Genomic DNA, 19,027 nt, shown 5'->3' on the forward strand with positions numbered 1-19,027 from the left:
CCGTCCCCGTCGGTCTGTCGACCTAGGCCACACGCGTCGATGGGGTTCCATATTGCCGTTTGAGTGCGACATTCGAAGGTGTTTGGCTGGTTGATGGCATCGTAGTGTGAGCAAGCGCCGAGGCAGTTGTCATGGCGTGTTGATTGGATGAGGTGCCGCCCAGTCTGAATGAGCGGCATGCCAATGCGGGATTACGACTGGTCGTCCCGTCTTGTGCAGATCGGATTCTGCCATGGCCGGCCAACTGGCTGAGGGGGAGACATCTCTACGGTACGTTGGCAACGATTATCTGCTACGCTTGGGCGAATACGGGTCAAATGGTCAAGTGTTGTTGTAGGAAGTTGAAGTTGGAGACGGACGGGACGACGACAGCATTGCATTGCACTCAAGGTACGTACCATCGTGGGACCAAGCTAACTGTCTGTGGCTTCCCTGTGGCTACGTTCTGTGATTACTCAGTACGCTGGTTACTAATCATCCGGTCGCCGATGGTGCACTATGTACGTAGGTACGGTCATGCAACTGTTCCTGGAACCAAACTATCACGACAACACGGGTATTTACTACACATTCGGACGGCTATATGAACATCTATCCGTAAAGTGAGTATTTTTGTCTAGATCACCCGTACTTCGTAGAGTCACTACGCAAAAGCTGAGAGCGGTTTGTCGGAGTACTCACAGGGACACGTTGACATGGAAGCGCCACATTTGGTGTTTGTTTCTGGCCGGCGGCTGAAAGGGAACGGCAAGGGTCCTTCCTTTTCCGTTCAATCAAACTCGTTGCCGCTTCCTTAGCCCCGCCCTAGCCACACCCCATACCCCTGAGCGTGCGCACCTACCGAATATCTAGCAAGAGCCCAGCCCACCGCGATAGTTACTTATTAGCAATTACTCTAAAGAGACTAGATGGCCAGCCCATCTGGGCGTGCTTGGCTCATTACCACAGCCGAATGGACACCTTTGTTCCCTCCTCCCTTCTCTCTGATACAGGGTAAAAGTCCTCGAGTCCTGGCTCTCCAGCCCGTGTTTGCAGACTCGTCTATTCGGTTGTACTTTTTCCCATTCGCGAATCTCTAGTTGCTTCCCACCACGCCTCCTAGCCCCCCGGTCTCTGACATTGACGACGAGTTTCGCCGACAACGCATGATCATTGGGCAGTCCTAAGAATCGCATTCCTCCCTTCACGCGAATACCTTTTTCCGACAACCCTACCGTTGCAATCTCGCGCCCCCACGAGCTGTCGCATTCCTTCCAAGAACGGCCGCCACTCATACGCCGAGTCGACATACATACCCGACCATCCGGGACCAGCAAGTCTCGCACAGCGCCTGCTGCCGGGGCGTTGACGCCGGCATTCTTCCAATCTGGCCGACCCACAACCCACGGCGGCCGCTGCTTCGGCAGCTCCCTCGCTCTCGGGCGATAGCCGCCCCGTTGCGTCCGCTCAGCGCAAACGCCCTTTGCTTGGCCCGGGTAGAATAGACGTCGATGCTGCAGCACGCGGCAGTCCCAGGCACCTGGGTCCTCAGGGGTCTCCCCTTCCGACCCTGCCAGGTATGTGGTTCACAGGACGATGGACGATACCGTGTCGCTAACTGGTCATGTTGCTCTCCCGTTGCAGTCACCCCCTTTGGCCAGATGCCTCTTTCGCGCAGTCCGTCACCTCTCCCTGGTGGCGGCTGGCCCAGCCATGGCCTCGACTCTCCCGACCATTTCAAGAACGACGACCGCCACAGTCCGGCGAGCCGATGGACCCCTTCTTCGAATTCCCCCAGCTTTGTGCCCTGGGAGTCGGCGGCGATGAGAAAGCCGGGGGGGAGAAGTTATCCATCTTTTTCGACGACTCAGAGCCGGAGTTTCTTTCAGAAATATATGCACCGCATATCCAGTAGCCTGCCCCGTTTCAACCACGACAGGCATACCCGTTACGCCGACAAAGACAAGCTGGGTCGCGGCACATGGTCCCCTCGGAGGCTGCCCATGGTGGGCAGGATATGCACTGGATGGTCCCGCAGGAGCCGAGGGACGAGGCTGTTTCTGCTCTTCATCTTCTTTATTCTAGCCAGCCGCTACATCTTCTACAATACCTGTGAGATTCTCCCTGAACCTTCGCCCATTTCTGTTGGCGTTACTGACCATTTTATAGCATTGGTATACAAGTGGAGGAGATCGGCTTCCTGGGGTGGCGGCGAGAAATTCGTAATCATCCTAGGAGCCAACGTGGAGGGAGGGGTCATGGAGTGGAAAGGTGGCCGCGAATGGGCCATCGAGCGCGACAGCATTCGGAACAAGAAAAGATATGTCGCTCGTTGGGGGTATGATTTGGAGATTGTCGACATGAGCACCAAGAAACGGTACGCCCACGAGTGGCGCCAGGGTTGGGAAAAGGTTGATCTTATCCGAAAGACACTTCGAAAGTATCCCAAAGCCGAATGGTAAGACAGTCCTCCTTGACAGAGAACAAGAATCCGTGCTGGGAGCATCCGACTGACTGGGATGCAGGGTCTGGTGGCTCGACTTGAACACTCTCATCATGGAACCCTCATACTCTCTCCAAAGCCACATCTTCGATAACCTCGCCGAGGTGGTATACCGTGATGTCAACGAATACAATCCCCTCAACTTTACACACCCCTTCACCGAAAAATACCTCGACTCGGAATCGCGAAGCCCCGTGGGAGACGGAAAGGAAGAGTCCGTCTCGCTCCTCCTCACCCAGGACTGCATGGGGTTCAACCTCGGCTCCTTCTTCGTCCGGCGGAGTGCTTGGCTGGATCGCCTGCTGGACATGTGGTGGGACCCGGTCGCATACGAGCAGATGCATATGCAGTGGAGCCGCAAAGAGCAAGATCCCCTCGAACAGCTGTACAGCTCCCAGCCGTGGGTTCGGAAGCACACGGCCTTCTTACCCCAGCGCATGATCAACAGCTTCCCGCCAGGGGCCTGTGGGGAAGGCGATAACGACGCGCGCTTCCACTACCAGAGGGAAGACCGGGACTTTGTGGTCCATACGGCCGGCTGCGAGGTGAACCGCGATTGCTGGGGCGAAATATACAACTATCGCGAGCTTAGCTACTACTTGAACCGGAGCCTCTGGGAGCGGTTCAAGGAAGATCTGGTGGCTGTGATATGGTACAAGCTGACCGGGCAGAAGGTCAAGCTCTAAGGTGCCAGACTAGGGAGGCTCACCTGGCCTCCTCTTATACGTCGCGTATCATTTCCATGTTGTTTTATCATTCGATTCTTGTACAGCTTGGAGTCACAATGGCGAGTCTTTGCATGGCGGCATCACATACTTTGTTCTGCTGTTCGTCTGGGGGATTCTTTATATACCACTCTTCCACCCGGAAGCCTTTGCATGAGCGCGTTTCAGGTTATTCCTGTCTTTTCTTTTTTTTCCTTCTCCAGCTGCCCGTAGAAGGGTGCGCGAAATGATACGCTTGGAGAATGGACACAGGGCGGTTATGAACACTGTCGGAGAGAGGAGACAGAGGTAGAAGTCCGAAACGAAGACGAAAGAGGTCAAGAGCCTCTGGATCAAAAGTCCACGCATGACCCGACGTAATATTTACCACTTGTGATGGTTTGGTGTATTCTCAACACCAGCATTGGCCACTCATTTGGGAAAAGGCTCGGTCCGATTATGATCTCCTTTTCGCGTCCTCGAGTCGTATCTCGGCCCACGTGGTAGATATAACCGGCTTTCCAGATTCCTGGTTCGCGTGGGGGCGATTTGTCGAATTTCAGTGTAAACGGGAATTGTAACCGTGACGAGGTGGCCCAGGGAATGCAATCAACGTCACATCACTGCGGTCCTGTTGCCGACGTGAAGATGGTGTTGTCGCGTCGATCTGTACGCTACAACATTGACAGCTGTATCAACGTTCTTGGTGGATAGAGTGGGTCATGAACAAGGCACTGATTGGTCAATGGCCCGTGCCTCGAGGCACATTCTCGACCTCCGCCAGTGTCTCAGTTCACTTGCCTCTTCCTCGCATCAGCTACGCTGCCTCCCTCGCCGCTAGATGGTATTTTCCCAGCCCTTTGACTTGGGGAACATTCAGGCCGGAATATACTGCACTTGACCCGACTTTGAATGCTTCCAACCCCGTAGAAGCACGTACGAGAACTCGGCCACTGGCCGGACCCCAGTCGAGGTTCATCCCAGCCAGTACGGGGATCGTGGCCATGGTCCAGACTTCTATCTCCATTCCAACATTCGCTGCCCGGACGTCCTGTTGTATAGGATGGCAGTATGGCTGAAACAAACTTCAGAATGGCGTCAAGCGGCCTGCGGGTCAGATGACCGACATTCGATGTCCCGCCATGCCCAGACGCGTTTTGTCAGTCGAGAATGCTCTATCCCCGTACGAGCTGAGCTGGCTGGGCGTACATACGATGCTTCATTACCTTTGCACAACTTGAGACCCGGTTGCCGGTATTGCCGACCAAGCAGTTTTATCCTCGGCCATTCCACCAAGTGGTCGGTTTGGAGGGTTTCTCCTCTCTAGCCAGACAACAGCTGCATGACATCTGCTTCGCCGTCGTCATGGGTTCTTTGTTCAGTTATGCCAGGGCAATCCACCCGCCTCGGCCGGGCTAGGGGTCCTATTATTGATGTTCATCGAGCATAATCACGAGGTTTGGTTATCCACGGACTGGAGTCACTCCCTCTGTTCCAGCTGTTCTATTGTTCCATGGATAATAGACCCCGTCGTATTCAAAGTCAGTAAATTGTTATCCAGTTTCCCTCCGATCTACATAAGAAGTATTCCACTCCTTTCGTGCGGTATTTTCCATTGTTCCAAGGCGTGTGCTTCTCATCGTCCATCACTTACCAAGCAGTTCGTCTGGCGTCGATCAACCCCTAACTGCGGCCTATCTTCCTGAATATATCAGCCGCCGACATCTGCGCCGAGGCGCTGAACAGCAAACTATCCTCATTTTTCCCCCAGTCACTCCTTTAAGATCTATTCGGGCTCTATCCAGAAACCGCGATGCGTTTTTCTGTGCATAGCGTTTCACTCTGGCTCTGTGCGATTCCTTTCCTTAGCCTAGTGGGGGCCCAACAATATGTTCTACACCACCTTTTCGACCACACCAACTTCTTTGATGAATTCAGCTTCTTCAGCGAACCGGATCCCACACGTGGTGTTCAGCGTTATGTCAGCGCATTCGAGGCCAATGCGGTGGATCTTGCCGGCTTCGCCAACGATGCAGTCTTTCTAGGCGTGGACTACACGACCCCGGGGCCATGGCGGCGCTCGGTCCGCGTCACATCCAATACCGCCTACGACAGCGGGCTCTTCATCGCCGATATTGCGCACATGCCCACCAGCAGCTGCGGGGTCTGGCCGGCGTTCTGGATGTTCGGGCCCCAGTGGCCGTACGACGGGGAGATCGACATCATCGAGGGCGTCAACACCCAGGATAAGAACAAGGTCACCCTGCACACCGGCCCCGGCTGTTCCATCACCAACGAAGGAACCGTGGCGTCCACGACACTGAAGGAGACCAACTGCAACGCCGGCGACGCGTACCTCGGCTGCACGCAGGCGACGGCCAGCAACGACAACTACGGCGACGGCTTCAACGACATAGGCGGCGGCGTCTACGCGATCCAGTGGACCGACGAGCACATCTCGGTCTGGTTCTTCCCTCGAGGCAGAATCCCGGACAATGTGGAGTCGGATAGCCCGGACCCTTCGGCATGGGGCCCCGCGCTGGCCCGCTTCAACGGCGGGGAAGAGTGTCACCTCCCGGACCACTTCAAGAAGCAGAGCCTCGTCTTCAACATCGCGCTGTGCGGCGAATGGGCGGGACGTGTATGGGGTGATAATGCAGAGTGCTCGGCGCTGGCGCCGACATGCGATGAGTGGGTTGCCGACAATCCGGATGCATTTGCTGAGGCGTACTGGTTGATCAACTCGGTTCGAATCTTCCAGGCGCACGAGGCTTGAGAGGCGTTTTTCTTTTCCACTTGGCATATGCTCCACGACGAGGTCTTCTTGTTTTAAGCATTTTGAATTGCCCGTTTCAGGAAGGTTGGAACTGGCGGACGTCCTACGCCTCTATGAATTAACGCTTTGTCAATACTTCTGCATGGCGGCATGCGTTTCATCTGCTCGTTTGCTTTTGTCTTTTGGTCTCGGTATTGTTAGACAGATACCCTCAACATACCATTGCGCTTACTAGATTTTTGTTGTCCCATTGATGGACCATTACATTTCGGCGACATCAAACCACGGATTTTGCGTCCGGGTGCCAACGGCATTGCAACAAGTGCCAAAAAGACTCTTATTGCGACACAGGTCATGGTGGTTGAGCCGGTTGAGAAAAGGCCAGAGAGCTTGACATCAGCTGCGATTTCGTAGCCAACCCCATATTGAATGCTTCATCCAGCGGGCGACGGCACACCTGCAAAGCCCGGACATCGCCGTGATTTCATGGCCTCCAAGACCGGAATAGTTCCCGACTTGAACCACACTGTGCAACGGACCCCTATATCGGGTGTATCGGTAGGCCCCAACAGCGGTCATGTTTCGGCCAGCTAACTGCTATCGCTGATTTTCTAGGAAAATTCTCGTACCGGGGTCCTTCCGTGAGGAAGCTCTGGTGAAAGGGAAAGAAAGACCTGGTTGCTTTAAGTTTACTAAGAAGGTAGATACATGGCACAGTATCAATAATTAATTACACGGACAATTAGGCAAACATCCCCCGTCCCTCAACTCGCACGGACTTGAACACTTCAACCCACTACTCAACTCCATATTCCATCGTTCGCATCTCAACCCTGTTATCGACGGCGCATCGATTTTCCTCATCCTGCATCGCTATTTTTGGCACGCTGCGACGATGCCCGCTCTCGGCCCACTCCCTAATACCAGGTAGCAGGTTGAAGCTGGCGGACCTTTCCACAGCCGGGATGGCATCTCGATACATACCAGTGGGATGTCTCGTCATATCAAGGGACCATAACACCGAACCCCCGGAACAACAGTTCTGGTCTCAAGCATGTTTTCACCAGTGGCATGCGTTTCTTCGGATTGGGGACGAGAACGAGAAAGACCTCCAGTTTGCCGCCCTGCCTACGCCGGTCCTGCCCAGGGAGGTCCAGTCTGAAGTCTTTACTACCTTGAAGACGGCACCCCTTCTCCCCGAGCTCTTCAGCAAGAAATGGATCAATCTGGACTTTTGCGTTTGTTCTAGCAAACCCGCCACTGCCGTGATTCGCGTGTATGTTCTCCCCGACGATGTGGATAACCTCCTTGTGGACAGGTCCGACATCCGCCTGAAGAAGGCGAGGAAGGACTTGCTTGCGAACCTGGACTATTCGAAATCTACCTGGGCCGGCAATCCCAGCCCGGTCCCTCGATGGGTTCCTGAGCCGCGGGACCCCGAGGTGGACCGGGAAGAATCGCGTTCCTTGTTGGAAATGTTCAACGACATTCCCTCGCCAGACCCTTTCGCCGAAAAGCTCCTCAAACCCTTGTACCAAGCACCGCTCAACAGCCTGCTTCAGAGCGAGGTTGCTGGTCTGAATACGACACTTTACCCGTACCAACGCCGGTCGGCCGCTGTTATGTTAATGAGAGAAGTCCAGCCCGTTCAGGATATCGACCCCCGACTAGTCCGGGTCAAGGACCAGGCAGACCGCGACTGGTTTTTCGACGCTCCCGCCGGTGTTTTACTTAAGGAACCGCGCTATTATGACCGTGTTCGCGGTGGGATTCTTGCCGAGCAGATGGGCGCGGGGAAAACGCTCATCTGCCTCGCTCTCATCCTAGCTACCAGGTCACTATCCGCCGAACCCCCTCCGTTCCGCAGCCCCCTCGTACCACAGTCGCGTGGCGTCAGGTCACTTGCCGACATGGCCGCTGCCTGCGCGACGTCCAACGGTGCGCCCTGGAAGTGGTATTTCGGGGCTCACGATGACCAGCGGGACCTCGTGTACGAGAACTGCCTCAAAGCCATAGACCGCAATCCGGGGGCGTACACAATCCCCGCTCCCGAGGCCAAGAAGCGTGCCCGCGCTGTGTCCCGGCAGCTGGTAACAGCCGCTTCACGACCTATACTTATCGGTCACGGGTCGGTCATCGTGGTCCCCGGCAACTTGATGCCACAGTGGGAGGCGGAGATTCGCAAGCACACGACTGGTCTCAAGACCCTTAGGCTGACAGACAACAGTTGTGACGTTTCTCCGAAAACGCTTGCTCATTGCGACCTTGTCCTCGTCTCGCATTCCCGGCTACACGGGATCATGCAATCCAGCGGCAGCTCCTTAACCAGGGTCCTTTTCAAGCGCTGTATCGTGGATGAAGGTCACATGTTCGGGAACTACACCGCACACAACAAGAGCGACTTGCTCCTGGCGCTCGACCGCCTGCACGTTTCGGCTCGTTGGGTCGTCACCGGAACACCTTCCCGAGGGCTTTATGGCGTAGACGGTCCTCAAAGCGACAAGCCGCACGAGAGCATGACTTTATCGTCAGAAGAGTCAGGGAAGGTAGGACCGGGGCCTGCAAGTAAGAAAGGGAAACAATCGGACGAGCTGGAGAGGCGAGATCTTCTTAGGATCGGTGCCATAGCGTCGCTTTATCTCAAGGTCCGTCCTTGGGCGAACACGATTGAAGAGGGGGACACACCCGCCAAGTGGGCGGTGTACGTGATGCAGCCGAAACACACCCCGAAGGGTTCTGGGCGGCAGGGCTCATTGAAAGCCACACTTAACTCGCTGATCGTCCGGCATAGGCTCTCCGAGCTCAGTCGTATGCTGCCAACTGTCGATGAGAAAGTGGTGGTGCTAGAAGGTTCGTACCAAGACAAACTGGCCCTCAACGCCTTCTCGATGATGATCATCTTCAACGCAGTCCAGTCGCAAAGAACCGACCGAGACTACTTTTTCCACCCAAGCCAGCGGAAGTTTCTGCTTCAACTGGTACAAAACCTGAGGCTGGCCTGCTTCTTTGGCGGCGGTTTCTTCTCCAGCCAGGAACTAGCCAAGGCCCTCGAGACGGCAAGCACATTCCTGGAGAAGAAGAAGGTGCCCATCAGCGCGGACGACGAAACTCTTCTGAGGCAGGCTATCGGGGCCGGCCAGCTGGCCCTTGGAAACGAATTGAGACGGCACAGTCACCAGTTTCACGAGATGCCAGTTTTTGTGCGGGACTTCCTGCCCAACGGTGCCGGCCAAGCTTGGTCCTTGGACGGCAAGGACGGCGATCCAGTGTGCACAAACACGACGCTGGTTATGGACGCGCAGAAGATCATTCGCCACTCTGTCAACGATCCTACCCAGCTAAACAGCCTGCTAAATGGCGGGCTTCTCGCGGCGGGACGTGAGCGCAAGTCGACTGCACTGACGCGGGAAGAAGACGGAGACGACGCCGCTGCGAGGTCCAAATCTCTTGCCGGAGATACCAAACTGGGTGACGAAAAGAGCCCCAAGAATCTCCGGTCGAACGTACTTTGGGCTCCCCTCAACGACAAGGATGGTCGTGATCCTGATAAAGACGAGGTTCCCGAGGCATTTGCCAAAGCGAAACTCATCTCGACAGCCTCGGCAAAGATGTCCTATCTCCTGGACAGCATAACCGAGCACCAGGAGAAAGAGCAGATCATCATCTTTTACGAAAATGAGAACATGGCGTGGTACGTGGCCGGCATGTTGGACGTGGTAAGAAACGTTTTCAGCGCCATCTGGCCTGTTTCTTCTGGTATGGTTCTTGCTGCTAACACAACGACACAGATTCGGGTTCGCTATCTCATTTACGCCAAGTCCCTGACCACCAAGCGGAAAGCCCAGTACATTAACACTTTCAACAATGATACGAAGTTTAGGTGAGTTTGCTCAGCCAGCGGAACGCGTAATTAGCACTGACAGGGACAAAAACAAATAGGGTTCTACTGATGGACCTTACGCAAGCGGCTTTCGGCTTGGACATGAGAGCTGCGTCGAGGATCTACTTTATGCATCCCATCTTGAACCCCCAAATCCAGGCGCAGGCCATTGGGCGTGTTCGCAGGATCAGCCAGCAAAAGCCCGTCTCCGTCGAGACTCTCGTACTGCGCGGCAGCATCGAGGAGGTCATTGTCGAGCGGAAGAACACCATGAGCCAGGCGGAGCACTGGAAGTGCAAGTCGCTGTTAGACGACCGGCCCATCTACGACTGGATTTTGAACGCGAGCATCATGCCCATGCCTGAAGGAGAACCGAGCAAGCTGGATCAGATGGCTCCGTTGAAACACCCGCAGCCTATATTCGGGCGCGGTTTCGGGCGAGAGATGCACCCGGACGAGGACCTCTGGACGGGCGACAAGGACGACGCTGGGGCGGCGAAGCTGAATGGGCTCAAGCGAACCCACTCCGGTGCGAATCCGAATCATTCCCGCCCTTCGGAGAAGGTTGAAATGGACGGGATTCTTCCTGAGAGAGCGGCTCGCCGGGTACGCTTTGGATGAATTTGTGTTGGCGGGCACGTCTACAACTGCAACGGCGGGTGGCGACTTCAACGCTTTGGCTTCTTTCGTGGTTCGCATTTAACATGGCTTGGTGATCTCCCGTGTCGTCTTTTTGAGTCGCATGGAAACCAAGCTATTCCACGTTATGCATTGAACCCTGTACTACTGGTATGTGGGTGCTTGACCGGCATCTGTCCAATGCGGCGGTTTCACAACATCCTAGACTGATGCGATTGAAAAGATTGTAGGCGTTCAAAATTAATTGATTCTAGTTGCAGCTGTTGATACTACATGTATTCCCACGGTTCGGCCGCTTGTTATTCCGCACCCGAATCTAACCTCCGGTGGCACGCCTTGATTATGGCCCGTGCTGTCAAAGGCTTCTTTTAATCCTTGTTCCCTACCTGCAGTTCCACCCGGGATCTCGGATGCTCCCGATTCTCAACCTGGCATGTTTGCGGGTGCAGGGACCAAATTCGAGTAATACTCGTCAAATCCCTTCGACCTGGCTTCGTTCGAAGAAGAAAGAAGAAGAGGACATGCTGTTGACCGACCTCGCGACTCATGAAGGAAAATCGTTCAAGGTCGCACTCAAGCAGGGAGACCCTATGGCCTAGAACACCCTGGTGCAGACAAAGTATTCGGCCCACAGAGTCTCGCAGTTATCGCCGACGCCCGGATTCCAGGAGTAAAAGTTGCTCAAGCTAATGCCCAGAGGTGTCGCGATGGTCTCGCAGGTATCCCCAGCCACGACCTCATGGAACCTGTTGCATCGGGTGGTCATACCAGGTTGGATAGGTGTAGGTGTTGCTACGCCGTTCCCTGTCGAGGTGGTAGTAGGCACGGGGGTGGAACCGATGACGCCGACGCACACGTAGGTATCGGCCCAGAGGCCTTGGCAGTCTGCTCCTGCGGCCGGGTTCCACTCATAGAACTGGGCGGTGGAGATGCCGTGCTCGATGGCTATATCGACACAGCCGTCTCCCGGTCTGACGAAGTAGAAAGTGTCGCAATCCGTCGTCATGCCCGCGCGGATAGGCGTCGGGGTTGTGATGCCGTTCCCAGGGGTGGTAGTGCTAGCATCGGACGAGGATGTCGGGGTGGGCGTGGAGCCGATGATGCCCACGCAGACGTACACATTGGCCCAGAGGCCGGCGCAATCTGTCCCTACGGACGGGTTCCACGCGTTGAACTGGGTCCGAGAGATGCCGTTCCGAAGGGCAATATCAGCGCAGCCGGTTCCGGGCTCGACGAAATCAAACTCGTTGCAGTTGGAAACCATTCCCGGCTGTGTGGGCGTGGGCGTCGAGATGCCGTTTCCAGGCGTTGTGGTTGTGGTTGTGGTGATGGTGCTAAACGTCGACGAAGGGATGTTGCTTCCGATGATGCCCACGCAGACGTACACATTGGCCCAGAGGCCAGCGCAGTCGGGGCCTGCGGCTGGGTTCCAGGAGTAAAAGTCGCTCAGGGAAATGCCGTGGGCGGCAGCGATGTCTGCGCAGCCATCATCTTTCTGGACAAAGTAGAAATCGTCGCAGTCGGCCACCATGCCTTGCTGAGTAGGGGTAGGGGTCTGGACGCCATTGCCAGCGCTGCTTGTAGGGCCAGCCGACGCGGAGGTCGGAGTTGGCTCTTCGGGCTCTTCAGGGGGGATTCCCCAATTCCTCTCAACACAATAAGAGTTGCCGACTACCAGGTCGCAAGCAGATGCTAAAGTAGGGTTCTGAGACGCACGTTCACGACTTTGTCAGATGATGTCCTATCAAGGGGGTTGGAATATACTCACATAGCTCTGGAACTGTGCTTCCGAGATGTGGTGGTTGAGCGAGATGGACTCGCAAGTGTCACTTGACGCGGCAATATGCCACCAGCTACAATCGGCGGGGGTGTTTGGATCAGCAATTGAAGGCGGATCCGTAAGCCATTGCGCGACGGCAGAGGAAGCCCAGAGGGCTGGCAAAGCCAGGCGAGCAGAGAAGATCATGACGAGAAGCTGGGATGAGGACCTGCGGTTCGCTACTGACAACGAAGTAAGCTTCACGCTTCTGAGAGAAAAGTCGGGTTATTTTGGTCGTGTTTATATGCGGTGCAGGACGACAGTTGACGCCATGTCGAGCACGAACTGGACGGTGGGCCTTCTCTACGTCGATATGACTGCCTACATGTTCTGAGGTAAGAGCATGCACCCGTGTTCGTCAGTCGACTGCAGAGTATCGATAGTCTCATGTCGACTAGCAAAATCCTTGCCCATCTGCATGCTATAGTAACCATGGTCCACGAGGACTGAGGTTGTTGTTTTGGCGGCGTGGGCGGCGGTGTCGACTCGAAGCCTCCACATTCTGAGGCATTCTCTGTATTTTCCGTGCAGACGATACGGTGATGCCTGGAGATGTACCAGTACATCGATTCCAATGGCCTGTCTTATGGATACTGCATGCTGTATGTGGGTTATCAGATCCTTCGGTCAGGGGCCCCCTTGGCCTGTGGGTTACATCACATATGAGCAGGGGAGGCCTCGGTCCGCGGATTAGTAAAACTGTCCGGGTTGGACTCGACCCTGGACCCTTCTGGTGACCGAGGCTGATCAATTATCAGGTCACCCTCCAGCGTGGGGGTTTCGGAAAGTGGTCGAATCACGAGGATTCGTGGTGGACACTCGTCTAAAGCTCCATGTAAGACGAGGCGGCAGGGGGTCCGGGAAAGGGTGAAAGGATACGGGTCATACGGCGAGACAGAGCCACTCCTCAGTGTCTCGCACCTCGCTGAAGCTCGCCCTTTCAAGCCCTGGCCGCGTTGCGTGGTGACAGTCGAGTCTTGAGGTTTTGCCCCTCCTCAAGCCAGCTAGCTGTTCGAACTTGACAGCACATCGCGGATTCAGAATTTGACCTCTGTTCTTGTCGATGATTTCCACAATGATGCCTCTCCGGCTCTCTCTTTCTCTCGCTGTAGCCCTTTTCGGCTCCTTTGGCCTCTCCGGTTTTGTCGATGACCGGGCGGTCGAGGTGGTCGCTCGAGCCGAGCGAGTAGAATGGCGGCCAGACAACCCACCGCGGGTGCTGGAAGGCATGGTCGGGGCGATTTTCGAGCAGGAAGATGTCCCGAGATATCCACTGCCTCTCGGGCAGGCGTCTCCCCAGAGCATTCGCCAGAGAGAGCTGGAGGAGCGACAGATGCTACCCGATGACAACGTGATGCAACTTGGTCCAGCTTTCTCCATGTCCAACTGCATCTTCTGCCGGCCTGAGCTCGGCGACATCGCCGACGATACCGACGCCCATGCCATCCTGAACTACATGACGCCCACCATGTTCCGGTCTTACATGAAGGGAAGTAGTTCTGGGCTGAAGGACAAGTGCGTCTTCTACACCAAGGCCATTCCCAACACTAGCGGACTTTCCGAGGCATCGACCAACTGGGCTTGTCGATCGAGGACGAACGCACTTTACACCATCTGGGTAAGCAGGAACACGGCTGTGAACATGTCAGGTTTGGTGACGACTTCAGAGAATCTATTCTGACGCTGCCTTGTCTGTTAGCACTTGTTCCCCAACAGCGTCGATGCAGCGGGAAACCCCGGCGTGCGCGACTTCTACTGCCTCTGGGACCAAGGCGACCACTGGCTCGCTCCCGTGCGCGATGCCGCCATTCGCTTCACCCGGGCGGGGAGGACGGGCGCATCGCCAGCCATCAATTACTTCCAGGCCATGTCGCAGTCCATGGCCGAGGCGTGCTCCGGCCGCATCGTCATCTTCACGTGGACGCCGACAGAGCTCTACGAGTACCGACCGGGAGGCGCCTACGAGCGATTCAACAACATCTTCTGGTCGCACGAGAGACCCGTCCTGAGAGACCATGTCTTCGCCGGCAACGCGGAGCTTTTCGTCGTCGACGCCAACGACCCCATGGGGGGAGCCCGTCAAGTGACCAACACGAGGACCTTTACTGTCGGTCCACTCAAACCCCTGAATACGTGGTGGAAGAGGGACACTGAGCTTGCCGCGCTCAATGAGACCTTCTCGATGCTCTTGCAGAGAGACATGTGCGATACCACGGGACTCGCATCGCAGAAACCGGGAATGGATTACTTTAACGATGCCGAGCACCCACAGCTTCCCGCTCCTTGGGGTTGATGCGAAGGGCTTGCTTGGATGCACGATGCGCCACTTGTCCATCTGCAATTCCATCTGCAATTTTCATATCTTTGGTCCTGTATATAATGCCGCCTTGACTAACAGCATGATTAACCCTTTGGTAACCGCAAAGACTACATACAGATCTCTGTATTCAGGGCGATCCGTTCAAAGGGAACTTGGCCCTGAAGTTGGTGGAAGCCCCTTAGTGATCTGACCCACCTATGCCAAGCATTTACAGTGGCTGTAGGCATCTTACCCCTTACGACCTCTAGGGACCCAACACAGAGGCTGAGCCAGGTGGTATCATGCAAGTGCCACTCCACTCCCCCTCTGCAGAGTCTCTGGTGTCACAAGACGGTTATTTAAGCCATGCCACTGGCGCGCACAATCGCCTTTATCGGCATTTACATTCTCCTTATCTAGCTGCCTAACCTGGCACTGCATCCTTATAGTCCGGGTTCGATTTCACTCATTCTTCCCACGTCGTTCATATCTTTCCACTCTCCGAGATTCTAGCACAACGCCCATCCGATGCAGGCCATTACGCGACCCGACGGCACTACCGGGGTAGCCTGGCGGGAGTACGGTAGTGGTGTACTGGTTGGTAGGATTGAGGCAGAGTACAACGACCCAGGCCATGCCCCCTGTTTCGCCAGGACTGCGGCGCAGTTCTTCCTGGGCCAGTACGACCTCGATCAATATCTTGATGCCATCCTCCTGCACTTGAGGGCCGAGGATGACGGTGGAGTCCGTCACAGCTTCGACAGGCGGCCGGCCCGGGAAGTAGACCCGGAGATCGACTTATTACCCCTCCACCTCGTTGACGTCTTCGCGGGGGCGGTGAAAGCACGTCTCTGGACGGACGGCTTCCAGGCGCTTCGCGCCCAGGGTACGCATGAAGTCTATACGTTGGTACCCTCTGAACGAGTAACTTACAAATCGCTCAGAATGGGATACCCTACGAGGTCTCGCCGGCTTGGCGTGGGTTACAGAAGACCCTGCGGCGTTCGACCGTCTAAGCGAGGAGCGCAGTCTCGACTTGTCGGTCCTGTCGGCCGAAGCGGCCGATATCCTCATCATGGTCTGCTACGCCAGGAGGCACGTTGCGCTCTTCGGACACCTCTTGGAACAGGTTCCAGTGCCGGCGAGGTCATCGTTCGATTGGTTCGAGATGGCCGTCGTGGAGTCTCGTTCGAACGACTACTACCATATGCATCAGCATTCCGCCCGAGGACCTGCCAACGTCGAACTGGAAGCGCGGCTCTGGACACAGCTCCTCAACGCGGGGTGGGTCCACCAGCCGGTAGAATGGGGACTTCGAGTTGGTCTCGGCGCACTCGCCCATCAAGTCCAACATCCAGGACCATGGATCATCGACTACGCATCACCCCACCTGGATGCCTTCCACGCCGCCCTGGGCGCCAACAATCTCTTCCCCGGGCTGGTACAGATTGGAAAGTTCCTCTCCCATTGCCCTTCCCTGGAGCGCGCAGAGCTGTACTTTACCCGGTTCCCCCCGGCACAGGTGGCGACGGGCGCGGCATTTTACCCCCAACATACCGGGCAGGTCCTGGTTGTGCTCATCGAGTCCGACCACCTCACCGACGAGCTGCGGGTGGAGTTGATCAGGCTGGTGCTTGAGGGAATTCCGGGCTTGGACCTGGAGCAGGGGGTCGAGCGACGCTGGACGGAAATGCGCGACTGGGGTATGCCGGCGCAGCCTGGGGACCAGCTCAACGCCTTGCATGCGGCCGCCTGGCGAGGCAATGTGGAGGTGGCGAGGTTGCTCGTGGAGCACGGTGCCAGAGTCGACGCACGGGATCGAGGATCGGGATTGGATGCGGCGGGGATTGCGAGGGCACGCGGACATGAGAATTTTGCCCAGTGGATTGAGCAGCTTACCCATCAGGCTACCGAGGAGTGAAAGCTGCCAGGGGCGCGGGGGTTCTGCGTCTTGGTGAAGTTAACGTGATGCAAGCTTGCGGCACAGCTAGCAACGGAGCGAACCGTTGAGCCGTTGGGCCGTTGAACTGTTGAACCGTTGTAACGTCCCAAGTTCATCGCAGCAGCAGTACCACGTGCATGCATAACGTTCAATCTCACCCTCTTTCCTTGACACCATCGTATAGTGGCTCGGCGTAAGTCTCACTCTCGACGGATTCAATCCTCAGCGCGTTGGCGATACCGGTAGTGGGGTGACGGATTGACAAGCATCTGTCGGAATTTTCGCTCAGTAAGCGCACATGCAGCTCGGCATCTCGAATACAGCTTTCCACAACGTAAGAGATTGATACGATTGACGAACAGGTTGAGAGGTGTAATGCGTTTGTCGGGTGTGTATGTAGGTTGTCTGTCCCCACGGCCTTCCGGCTGGCTGTTAATATCCATTTGCAGTTCGGGGGATTGTTATTCCGTCACATGATGACGCTTACTAATGTCGAGTCGGTGGCCGGACCGGTTACTGCGCCAAGCTCGCCCGCCCGCAGCTTTCGCTTCCTTGCAGCTTATGGTTACACAACCGCACAGGGCCCGATTCCGCTCTGTTGGAGTGTACTGGCCTGTCAAGTCAGCTCTTCAACAGGTACATATTGTCTTGCTCGCGTACATACGAACATACGAATACATCGTAAGCTCCGATGCTAGAGGAATTTGGTCTCTAATTAGGTGCCTAGGTACATAGGTAGGTAGACATATGTTATCACGTGATAATACATCGTGACCCATCTCGCCTCGCCTAATAGGGCCCCACAGCGGCCCTATACATTCCCGCTAAGTGCACGGGAGTCCCCGTTTCTTAGCAAATCAAACGTTTAACAAAGCTTCACCATAGTAAGTGATCTGCTCAGCTTCTGTTTAATCGTCGCACTTATTGCTTGGCCCGGAGCTAATCTTAGGACTCGGGTATACAGGACCCTCTCCCCGCCGTCTCGAATAATTATACCGCCACGCCCCCTCCCGCCACGCCCCCTCCTATTCGGCGTTCTCCTCGGGTAAGTTAAGCTTTCTGTTAGTCTGCTTTATACTCTAATAACGAGTAGAATAAGAGGAATATTAATACCGTCGATTTAACTTCTAAGCCGTTAAATACCGCTACCACCCCCGCCTTAAATGCCGCCACCGCCCCCGCTTCTAAGTCCAAGGCTACTACCTCCCCCTCGCCTTTAAAAAAGGCGAAAGTTAATAAGGGCAAGGCTAAAGCCAAAGTAAGTACTAAGGAGCACGTTCCGATCCTATTTAATCCTCTATGCGTTTAATATATATATAGTATCGTGTCTAGTAAACAGAAATCGTTTAATAAATACTATACCTACTCTAAACGGTTAAAGCGTTATAGTAAGTGTTATAATAGCAGCCACGTATATAAGCTAATATAAGTTACTCCTTTTTCTTAATTTTAAGACTTATAACCGCTAACTTATACTTAGCCCGGCGTACCTCCTCCTACTAATACGTGTCTTAATTAAAATTATTAGTGGTTAGGATAATATAAGGGTTCGAGATATTCTAGGTATAAGTGCTTATCTAAGATTTATAACCGTTATTTCTTACTTACTAACTCCTTAGTAGTTCGAAGATAAGCTTAAAAAGACTATTAAGTTTTAATTAATTTTATTTAATGAATTCGAGGAATTTTTTAATAAACTAAGCCTAGAACTTATTCTAAATAAAGCTCTTGTTAAGGGCGATAAAAGCTCCGATAAAGTATCTAGAAATAGACTAGGGTCGGTATTAACTAATACTGTTTAAAAGGTAGTTAAGGCTTAAATAAAGAAGCTAATAAAAACTATAACTAAGGCGGCTAATACTTTAGCTAATAGTAAGGGTACGAGTAAATGATTTTTTTATTCGAGCTTTTAATAAGAGGATAGGGGCTTTATAGCGTATAGGCGTTATTAGTATATAATACCTTTTTCCCCTATTATAGGGTTAACTTAGATAATTGATTTTCGGTAGTGTTTTCGGTCCTTAGTTAATTTCCTTAATTTCCACCCCCTCCGAGTACCTTTATATTAAGGTGCGCTCGGAAAGTCTTAAATCGTTACCTTAGGAGCGCCTTCGTTAAACCGTTAGCTAGTATCTCTTTTATAGTAAGATAAACCACTCTGAATACCCCTTTCTTATATTCCTAGCGGACCTATATACGCTATATATCGACGTGGCGTAGACGGGTTTTAATCCGGTAGTTATTATTAACTATAAGTCGGGTCGTTTATATATTATTATAGTAGATATTCTAAGGTAACTCCGGGTTAAATCTTATCTTAGCGAAAAGACGCTTTAGTCCTATTATTTCCTTCGCGACTTATTCTAAGGTAAGTAGTTCTGCCTTGGTTATAGACGTTATAACTATAGCCTAGCGATTAGCTTTCTAAACGATAAGACCACCGAAAAGGCTTATTAAAAAACCTTATAACGATTAGCGTGTATCTA

General features: G+C 54.2%; 7 protein-coding genes across 8 annotated transcripts; 5 read left to right on the forward strand and 2 right to left on the reverse strand.

Moving 5' to 3' along the window:
• Positions 1-232: 232 nt before the first annotated feature.
• ACRALDRAFT_1068070 (glycosyltransferase family 34 protein) lies at positions 233-3,168 on the forward strand (the record flags this gene model as incomplete). Its single annotated transcript, XM_071017524.1, has 7 exons — positions 233-270; positions 460-500; positions 909-993; positions 1,480-1,556; positions 1,624-2,091; positions 2,149-2,437; positions 2,505-3,168. The coding sequence occupies 7 exons, from the start codon at positions 233-235 to the stop codon at positions 3,166-3,168; spliced, it is 1,662 nt and encodes a 553-aa protein (XP_070876519.1).
• Positions 3,169-4,534: 1,366 nt separating this feature from the next.
• ACRALDRAFT_1060855 (glycoside hydrolase family 16 protein) lies at positions 4,535-6,568 on the forward strand. Its single transcript, XM_071016313.1, has one exon. The coding sequence runs from the start codon at positions 5,000-5,002 to the stop codon at positions 5,960-5,962; it is 963 nt and encodes a 320-aa protein (XP_070876520.1). The 5' UTR covers positions 4,535-4,999; the 3' UTR covers positions 5,963-6,568.
• Positions 6,569-6,927: 359 nt separating this feature from the next.
• On the forward strand, positions 6,928-10,463 carry ACRALDRAFT_2039919 (uncharacterized protein; the record flags this gene model as incomplete). Its single annotated transcript, XM_071021000.1, has 3 exons — positions 6,928-9,678; positions 9,751-9,842; positions 9,902-10,463. The coding sequence occupies 3 exons, from the start codon at positions 6,928-6,930 to the stop codon at positions 10,461-10,463; spliced, it is 3,405 nt and encodes a 1,134-aa protein (XP_070876521.1).
• Positions 10,464-11,076: 613 nt separating this feature from the next.
• On the reverse strand, positions 11,077-12,481 carry ACRALDRAFT_1079696 (carbohydrate-binding module family 50 protein; the record flags this gene model as incomplete). 2 transcript variants are annotated; one of them, XM_071018930.1, is made up of 2 exons in its annotated part: positions 11,077-12,186; positions 12,250-12,447. In XM_071018930.1, 2 exons carry the CDS (start codon positions 12,445-12,447, stop codon positions 11,077-11,079), a joined length of 1,308 nt encoding a protein of 435 aa, XP_070876522.1. The 2 variants fall into 2 exon arrangements, with proteins under 2 accessions (XP_070876522.1, XP_070876523.1); XM_071018931.1 differs by having other exon boundaries at positions 11,917-12,481.
• Positions 12,482-13,375: 894 nt separating this feature from the next.
• On the forward strand, positions 13,376-14,625 carry ACRALDRAFT_1079697 (uncharacterized protein; the record flags this gene model as incomplete). Its single annotated transcript, XM_071018932.1, has 2 exons — positions 13,376-13,918; positions 14,000-14,625. 2 exons carry the CDS (start codon positions 13,376-13,378, stop codon positions 14,591-14,593), a joined length of 1,137 nt encoding a protein of 378 aa, XP_070876524.1. The 3' UTR covers positions 14,594-14,625.
• Positions 14,626-14,780: 155 nt separating this feature from the next.
• On the forward strand, positions 14,781-16,922 carry ACRALDRAFT_1060858 (uncharacterized protein). Its single transcript, XM_071016314.1, has 2 exons — positions 14,781-15,485; positions 15,544-16,922. Exons 1-2 carry the CDS (start codon positions 15,128-15,130, stop codon positions 16,518-16,520), a joined length of 1,335 nt encoding a protein of 444 aa, XP_070876525.1. The 5' UTR covers positions 14,781-15,127; the 3' UTR covers positions 16,521-16,922.
• ACRALDRAFT_206801 (uncharacterized protein) lies at positions 16,587-17,203 on the reverse strand (the record flags this gene model as incomplete). The annotated part of the gene is made up of 6 exons (XM_071022117.1): positions 16,587-16,702; positions 16,746-16,853; positions 16,891-16,970; positions 17,015-17,092; positions 17,116-17,149; positions 17,176-17,203. The coding sequence occupies 6 exons, from the start codon at positions 17,201-17,203 to the stop codon at positions 16,587-16,589; spliced, it is 444 nt and encodes a 147-aa protein (XP_070876526.1).
• Positions 17,204-19,027: the final 1,824 nt, after the last annotated feature.

Source organism: Sodiomyces alcalophilus (genome assembly GCF_042370955.1).
Source record: "Sodiomyces alcalophilus JCM 7366 unplaced genomic scaffold ACRALscaffold_2, whole genome shotgun sequence".
NCBI lineage: Eukaryota > Fungi > Ascomycota > Sordariomycetes > Glomerellales > Plectosphaerellaceae > Sodiomyces > Sodiomyces alcalophilus.

Coding starts and splice junctions, on each gene's coding strand:
- ACRALDRAFT_1060855 (XM_071016313.1), top strand. CDS start 5,000: ATGCGTTTTTCTGTGCATAGCGTTTCACTCTGGCTCTGTGCGATTCCT.
- ACRALDRAFT_1060858 (XM_071016314.1), top strand. CDS start 15,128: ATGCAGGCCATTACGCGACCCGACGGCACTACCGGGGTAGCCTGGCGG. Junction 15,486..15,543: donor CCAGGCGCTTCGCGCCCAGG/GTACGCATGAAG, acceptor CAAATCGCTCAG/AATGGGATACCCTACGAGGT.